At 53.5% G+C, this 8,361-nt stretch overlaps 1 protein-coding gene across 1 annotated transcript in view; it reads right to left on the bottom strand.

Moving 5' to 3' along the window:
- Positions 1-8,361, bottom strand: part of FGF18 (fibroblast growth factor 18) — a 38,036-nt gene that overhangs the window by 7,373 nt on the left and 22,302 nt on the right. The window contains exon 4 of the mRNA XM_017849404.1: positions 1,548-1,654. Within this exon, the coding sequence (XP_017704893.1) occupies positions 1,548-1,654 (107 nt within the window). The remainder of the gene's footprint in view (positions 1-1,547; positions 1,655-8,361) is intronic.

The following is an 8,361-nucleotide window of genomic DNA, read 5'->3' as shown; positions in this document are numbered from 1 at the left end:
CACAGGAAACGACCGGCCAGGCCAGGGGGACCGGCCAGGCCAGGGGGACCCGGCGCCCGCGCCCCAGTCCACGGCCCCGGCCCCGACCCCCCTCACCGGCCGGCCGGCTTTGCAACGGCGGAAAGTGAATCACTAATTAAAACCACTCCTCGGCATCCCGGAGCCGCGCTCTGCGGATTACTATTATTTTGCTGTTTGAGAAGCCTCAGTTGGTGTGGGCAGTGCGGCTGGAATCCTTTCCTTCCAAACCAGGCTTTGAATCCCGCCGAGCTCTAGTGTGGGACCTGGGACAAGTGCCCGGGCGTGGCCGAGCCTCGGCTTCCTCATCTGTGGAATGGGGATGGTAGCGGTGGCAGCCTCCTGGCATTCACTGGAAGCATTTCAGTTCAGTGCCAGGCAGAAAGTCGGTGCTCAATTAGCAGAGGCTATTATGACTGTAATTATTAACAAAATAATGCGACAATGCCCTGACTGGGATTCCTGGCCTGTTACATCCTCCCTAGCCTCTTGGGTATGGGGGAGGGGGGAGGGATAAGACTTGGGGAATTCAAAAAATCAAAAACATAGCTTCAGCAAGACTGAAGTCATCTCCCCATCCCCAACAAGATGTAATGAACCGCAAATAATCAGCCAGGGCATTGCCCCAAGCACAAGCCCATCCCCCTTGGAATCCAGGCCTACCCTCCACCCCACTCCACCTACCCAGGCAGAACCCCCTCAATCCTGGTTACACAAGCTGGATATGGGAGTCAGTCCCTGCAGAGAGAAGAGGACAGAAAACCTGACCCTACCATAGAGCTCCTGTGGATAACACCTTCCATTTGAACACCCAGAGGAAGCCAGTTCCTGACTTCTGCAAACAAGCGCATCCAGGAAACGAACAGGGGTGCTGAGAAGCAGCATCATTGGAGACTGAGATCTCCACACACGTGGGTCTCCCCAACCTGAGGGTCCCCCCGACCTGCACCCTCCCCTGCCTCCGCCCTAATTTGTTACATGCAGCTCTCTTGCCAGTTTCAAAGTAATAAAATCTTCCTGAAATGCTAGAACCATGAGGCCCAGCGCTGACAAGGCAGCCAGGTTCTAGAGGCCACTGCTGCAGGACGGCGCTGTAAGCCCCTGGCGATTGTTAAAATGATGGCTGGAGTCACAGCCCTTGGCCTGCCGGTTCCTTGCTCCCAGAGTCAGGGATAGGTAGCTGGGGTGCCCCAGAGCCCCTCAAGGATCCTCCCACTATCAAGCAAGCCAGAGCTCCACACCCAGCAGGAGAGACCAGGGCCCTATGTGCACCGTAAGTCATAGCCATGGATACCTCAGCCTGGTGAGCTCAAGTGCCCAGGGAAGAGAAGTGGGGGATGGGGTGGGGTGAAAGAAAGAGATTACAGTCTCTCTCTCTCTCTCACACACACACACACACACACACATACACACACACACACACGGCCTGTTTTCCATTTGGGGCTGACAGTGCCACAGACACATTGTTCCAGCTCCCAGAGCTGCTAGAGGGGAAGCCCAAGTTCCCAGGAATCCAAAGCGTCACTCACCTTCCCCACCAGCTTGCCTTTGCGGTTCATGCACAGGTAGAATTCCGTCTCCTTGCCCTTGATCCGGACTTGACTACCGAAGGTGTCTGTCTCCACTAGGAGCTGGGCTTCGAAAGGCAGAAGGAGAACAAGACACATTTTATTACCAGGGGCAGTGGCTTGGTCTAAAGGCTCAGTGACATGGTCCCTGATCCTATCTTTGGTTCCTCAATCCCCCAAAATCAGGCATGGGGAGGCCTAACAAGTCCCACAGGACAGATGCCTAAATAACCACAGAGAAGTCAGAGAAGTAGCAGTCCCTGCCCCTCAGGCAGGGAGACGGAAGCTGCCTATCACCTTCCCTTCCCTTCCCTCCAGCCTCTCTTGGCTCCACTTGGGATCCAGATGGCTCCAGCCAGAAGGGAGTTCTGCCCCTTGTGGCTAAACACCAGTGTGCCCTTCTCCCCATTGTCACCCACTTTCCCTAGCCCCTCAACTCTACTGCACCAAACAGGACAAAGAGCCATGCAAAAAACCCATTTCCCAAAGCAGGACAGACAGCCATACAAAAAGGCCATTATCCCAAGCAGGACAGGAGGCAGTGCAAATAACTCCATCCCCCAAACACAAAGCAAGACAGACAATCATAAAAAAAACCCCATTCCCCAAATCAGGACAGATGCCATACAAATAACCACAGAGAAGTAGCTAAGGGGACCAAGGGGACAGACAGACACAGATGCAGGCATGTGCATGCACACCTCCCCCACCTTTCAGGACGTCAAGCTATTTCCTCCAAAAGTTAGGTCTATGGCCCCTTCCTGCAGAGCAAACATCTGGAACCCCTGCTAGTGCCCCCTGGCACCTTTACCCTGGCTCTTCATAGCAGGAAGGGCATGGGGAGTGAGGTGCGAGCTCCCTGGAAAAGGGGATGCAGGGTATTCCACTGCCCTCCATGGAGGCCACCAAAGCTGAAGGGTAATTAACTCCCAGGAGCCCAGAAATTCCAGTCAGGACCCAATTCCCCCTGCGATCCCCCCAGGGTGGGAGACCCCAAGCTACACCATCCATGCTCCACAGAGCCTCCCTCAGGATGAGGGGTCCAGAGCGGATCCCCCAAACCCCTGCCTGAACAAGGACATCAAGCAGGCAAAGAGTGACTGTCCCTTGATTAGGTGTGCTGTATCCAAATCAAATTTTCCTCTCCCTCTGCCAGCCCACATTTTTCTCCCCAGAAGGCTGCTGTGTGACTTTGGGTAGGCCACACGCCCTCTCTTAGCTGTCTGTCCTCTCTGGTCTTAAACCCCTGTGCCTGACTCCCCAATACCACCTGCTTTCTTTGCCTGTGACCGCCCCCTCCCAATTCATGCACTCTTTCTCCTGACCCCTTGCTTCCTAGCCCCTGCCCCTCCCTCACCCACAAAAGTTTAATTTCAGTGACAAGTGACTTGCTTCTCCATAACAAAAATCATAGCCCCAAATTCCTGAGTACAGTATCCTTGGAGCCACAAAGAGTATACCTCAGTGCCCCTAAAATACACTAGGTATGATTTTAATAAAAAAAAATTACAAATATAGACCCTGGTGCCCTGCTGTGAAAATTAAAACCATCTGGAACTTGAGATTTCCAATAATTAATCTAGCCCTCCTTTGACACCACTACTAATTAAAATACGATACCCACCTTTCCAAGAGGGAAAAAAAGAAGAATTTACATAAAATTTAAAGATCTAACAAGAATTTAGTAACTCTAGAAACAAGGGGAGGCACATTCTTCCCTCCACCTCCCCCTAGCCCTGGTCAACACTGAGTCAGGAATATTTACCAACGCTGAGATGGCGGTGGGTACAAGCCCCTGATCCTCCCTGTTCCCCTTAAGTCAAACTCCCTGTCATTTCGTCTGTGAGCTCCCTCCCCAGGGCCAAACATCACTGCAGCTCTGAAACTTGCTTTCTCCATCTCTTCGCAAAGCTCAGGCCCCACAGCGGGTGAGGAGTTATGGGGGCATCAGGACAATTTCGGGCGCTTCTGATGAGGGGGAAAGGTGAGAGCTTCAGGGTGCACAAATCTGGGTATGAATCCACGGCCCCAACCGTATGACCCTGGGTCTCAGTTTCTTCTCCTGTAAAATGGGGGTATAATCTTCAATAGTTATTGTGAGGATTATACAAAATGATGCTGTGAAGAGCTTAGCACTCTGTTCTCAGAGGTCAGGGAGAGAAAACTCAATAAATGTTAATTTTCCTACCAACTGCAAAGCCAAACTGTTTTCCCAAAAGAAAAGAAAAACGAAAATACAGTGGAAGGAAATCGGAGGTGTCTGCAAGTGGGGAGGAGCAGCAGAGCTTCCCTCCTCAGGTCTTGAGCTATGACCTGAACTTCCCAGCATCCTTCAGGGCTGCAGGCATCCCACACTGTAAAATGCATCAAAAAATGCCTGGGCTGGGGCTCACCGGGTCTAGTTTCCTTCTGGCATTGCCATCCTAGGCTGTGTGACCTTGAGCAAGTCATACCCCACTCTGAGCCTCAGTTTCCCTACCTGTGCAAGGGGGAGGAGCTTGACCCTATTCTCCTTCTCCTTGGGATTAGGAAGTGGGGTCTAGCAGAGGGGCAGGGATGGGAGATGCAGGAAGTAGGTAAAGCCACTGAGCTGGGACCCAGACAACCCCAAGTAGGCCCAAGGGGGAGACTCCCTCTCGGCCCTTCCCAGCATATGCCTGGGCCTCTGTCCTCGCAACAGTTCCTGCTGTGCTCCCCTTAGAGTGCACTGAACCATCCATCCCCATGAGATTGGGTGCCTTTGTCTCTATTCTACCATGTAGGAAACTTAGATTCAGAGCATCAACCCGGTAACAGGGGCTGACCTCAGGACTGCCTGCCTCTTTCTACTGGGGCCTGGGCTCCAGGGGAGAGGCCCCCAGCTCTGGAGGGACAGGCCTCCCAGCGCAACCCCCACCCTTCACCAGCCAGCACCACCAAAGGAAGCAAGCCCTGGCCTTTGCCTGGCTGTCCAAAGGACCTGGGGCAGAGGCTGCACCTCCACCCCACAACAAGCCTCAGCACCCCCACCCCAGCATGGGGAGGGTCTGCGCCTGGCCGGCACGCCAGGGGAGCCAGAAGTCTGTTCTCTCCCCGACCGCAGCATGCGATGGAGTGACCTAGACTCCACTCAGCACATGACATCATGAGGAGGGAGCCGAGCCAGAATTATGTAAAGTCTTTGGGGAGTAATAGCAGCAGCAGTTCTGAGAGAGACAGAGAGAGAGGGAGAGAGAAAACGAGACAGAGGGAGAGACAGGAGAAGGAGAAGAGAGAGACACCACCCAGGCCAGGTCCTCAGCATCACGCACCCACTCCCATGACCCAAGCCCCCAGGATGCTGCTCTCAAGAGCTGAAAACCTCATCCGGGCTCAGGCACAGCTCCATTCGTGGGGCCTGCACCAGGCCAGGCAGAGGAGTTGATGACATTACCTCACCCTGCTCATCAGACTTCCTCACGGCCCCGGCCGGGCCACTGTGCCCTCCAGCCTGCACAATTCAACAGCCCCCTCCCCTTGCCATTCTCACCCCCATCCACCTCTCCTCCACACCACAGCCAGAGGAATCCTTTCAAAATATAAATTTGCCAGGCGCTGTGGCTCATGCCTGTAATCCCAGCACTTTGGGAGGCCGAGGCGGGTGGATCACCTGAGGTCAGGAGTTCGAACCCAGCCTGGCCAACATGATGAAACCCCATCTCTACTAAAAAAAAAAAAAAAAATAGAAAAATTAGTCGGGCATGGTGGTGCACACCTGTAGTCCCAGCTACTCAGGAGGCTGAGGCAGGAGAATCACTTGAACCCAGGAGGCAGAGGTTGCAGTAAGCAGAGATCATGCCATTGCACTCCAGCCTGGGCGACAGAGTGAGACCCCATCTCAAAAAATAAAATAAAAAATATATCAATTTAATTTTGTCCCTTCTCTGCTAAAGACCTCCTAGGGATCCCCAACCCACATAGAAGAACATGTAAACTCTTCACTGGGACCCACACAGGCCACACAGCCTGGCCCCTGTGGGCCAGCCCCACCTCCCTTCCTTGCTGCTCCGCTGTAGCACACCAAGCATGCTCCTGCCGCAGGGCCCCTGCACATGCCGTTCCTCTGCCTGGAGGCTGCTTTGCCCAGAGCTTCCAGAGTGGCTCCTCATCTCCTAGGTTGTGGCACAAATATTGCCCCTCAGAGAGGCCTTCCCAGACCATGATGTCTAATGCTGGCACCACCCTCCCCAGCCCAGCCCTACCCCATTCCCCTGCTCCGTTTTCCTGAGAGCTCTTCTCCGAAACTCTTATTTTTATTGTCGGTCTCTACCCAGCAGAAAGTAAGCTCCACGAGGACAAGAACCTGTCTGTCTTATCACCACTCTGACTTCCAGCGCCTATCCCACGCCTGGCTCAGAGTGAGTGACCAGCAAGCCAGTTTTAATAAGCTCATCAACAGCCTTGTGGTGTGGAGATGACTAACACCATTCACTGGCTAATGAAAACGAAATTCAGGGAGGTGAAGTGGCTTGCCTGACTCACATGGCTGGGAAGAGCAGGGTAAGGTCTGAGTCCAGTGTCTGATTTCACAGTCAATGCCCTTCACCACTGTGCGCCTTCCTGGTGTGACTCTCGGTGCTACTTGCAGGAACCATGGGCTCCCACCCACCCATCCCCAGCCTCGGTGACACAGCAGAAAACCTTTTCCCTCTCTGGGCCAGATCTAGGTAACCTCTGAGGCCTCTTTCAGTTCTACCACACTGGAAAGTATCAGTAACTGACATTTCTTTAGAGTTTATGATGTGCTGGGCATTGTCCTAACTACCTTACATGCATTATCTCATTTAATTCTTACCACCATCCTAGGAGGTTTGAACTATTGTTATTATCCCCAATTTACAGATGAGAAAACCAAGTCCCACAGTCACACAGTGATAGAGCTGAGATCCAAGCCCAGGCAGTCCGACCCAGAAGTCTCGGACTTTGCCTGTCTACCCCAGCCCTCACTTCTCAGAGGCCCCAGTCCCTTTCCTGAGGAGCGAGTGAGTGAACAGTGAAGGAGGCAGGAGGATCTTCTCTCTGGCCCTACTTTCTTCGGGCAGCAGTTAGTGGCGGGGATGTCCACCTTCCCTCAGCTCCACTTCCAAATGACTTTGAGGAAGGAGGGAGCCCCTAGGGTCACCCTGAGAAAGATACCTTTGATATCAGGAGAGGGGGAAGCCCTCAGGACCACCCAGGGCTGGGCTGCGACCACAGCCAGAGAGAGGCAAGGCAGGTTTCAGATCTGATCAAGAGGAGAAAAGGCTGCATGAAACAAGACGAATACAAAAAGAGAAGCCCCGGGCCACAGCTGCCCGAGAAGGAAGGCCCACAGAGCCTGTCTCGCCAGGGCTCCGCACAGAGCAGGAGCCCAGAGGCCACCCAGGGCTGGGGCCAAGGAGAGTGGTGTAAAGAAAAAGGGCTCAAGGCTCTGCTCCCTTCTCCAGCATCCAGAGAGGAGAGCAGCAAAGGGGAAAGAGCGCAGGAAGGGAGCTGGAGAGAAAACTTTCTACAAAAAAACTCACGTTGTCTCTTCCCACTTTAATGCCTGCAGCAAAAATGACTAAATAATGATGGTAACAGTGACTAGTTATCTGAGCATCTACCATGTGTCAGGCAATGTTAAGTGTGAATGTGGGGCGGTGGCTCAAGCCTGAAACCCCAGCACTTTGGGAGGCCAAGGCAGGCAGATCACCTGAGGTCAGGAGTTCGAGACCAGCCTGACCAACGTGGTGAAACCCTGTCTCTAATAAAAATACAAAGATTAGCTGGGTGTGGTGGTATGTGCCTGTAATCCCAGCTACTCGGGAGGCTAAGGCAGGAGAATCACCTGAACCTGGGAGGCGGAGGTTGCAGTGAGCTGAGATTGCACCACTGCACTCCAGCCTGGGCTATAGGGCAAGACTACATTTAAAAAACAAACAAACAAACAAAACAGAGTGTGAATATGGAATATCTCATTTGATCGTCACAACAGCCCTATGAGATAGGAACTATTACTCCATTTTACAGATGAAGAAACTAAGTCAGTTATGCAGATAAGTTAAAAGGACCAGGATTTGAACACAGGCAGAGCAAGGCCAGAGCCAGTCTGAGACAGATGGAGATTCCGACCGAGGTATGCAGGCAGAGTGGGAACAGACATTACGCAGGCTGGTGATGACAGAAAAGGGAAGTGGCATTGACTGATTGACTGATTGCTTGACTAATCCCAGTGTGCTTCCCCAGCCAGGTTTCCTAGAGGGTGATCCGGGGCCTTGCTGTGAAGACTTTGGGTTTGAAGGGTAGGAAACAGCAGGGAAAGACTCAGAGAGGCAGCCAGAGGCCTGGAGAGAGACACAGCACAGAGACAGAGCTGAATCCCACAGACGCAGGGGACAAGACCCAAAGAGGCAGAACCCAAGAGAACAAAGCTGGAGGGTGAGTTTGTTTTCCCCAAGCCTGGGGTAAAGTCCCCGAGACCCGCAAGAGCAGCAGGGGAGCTGGCAGCCAGCGAGGGGCTGGGCCCCCGGTCTGGGGCCCTGCGAGGGCTGGACAGTAGCTGGCCAGCCACAAAGATCCCAGTGCTGACAGAGCTGCTGGCTGCTCTCCAGGCGTCTTCCCCCAGTGAAGAACCATCCTCACTACAGACAGCACTGAGGGGTCACCCCGAGTCAGCCCTCCCTCCTTCCCTACTGAAGGCAGACCAGGTCTTGAGAGAGGGAGAGAGAGGTGGAGTTGGAGGAGAAGGTATCCTTTCTGGAGTCGCTTCCCCGTCCACTGTAACACACACACCCAT

This window comes from Rhinopithecus bieti, unplaced genomic scaffold, assembly GCF_001698545.2.
Source record: "Rhinopithecus bieti isolate Rb0 unplaced genomic scaffold, ASM169854v2 scaffold_30732, whole genome shotgun sequence".
Taxonomy (NCBI): domain Eukaryota; kingdom Metazoa; phylum Chordata; class Mammalia; order Primates; family Cercopithecidae; genus Rhinopithecus; species Rhinopithecus bieti.
The sequence above is the reverse complement of the archived record's forward strand: the minus strand, read 5'-3'. Positions and strand labels throughout refer to the sequence as shown.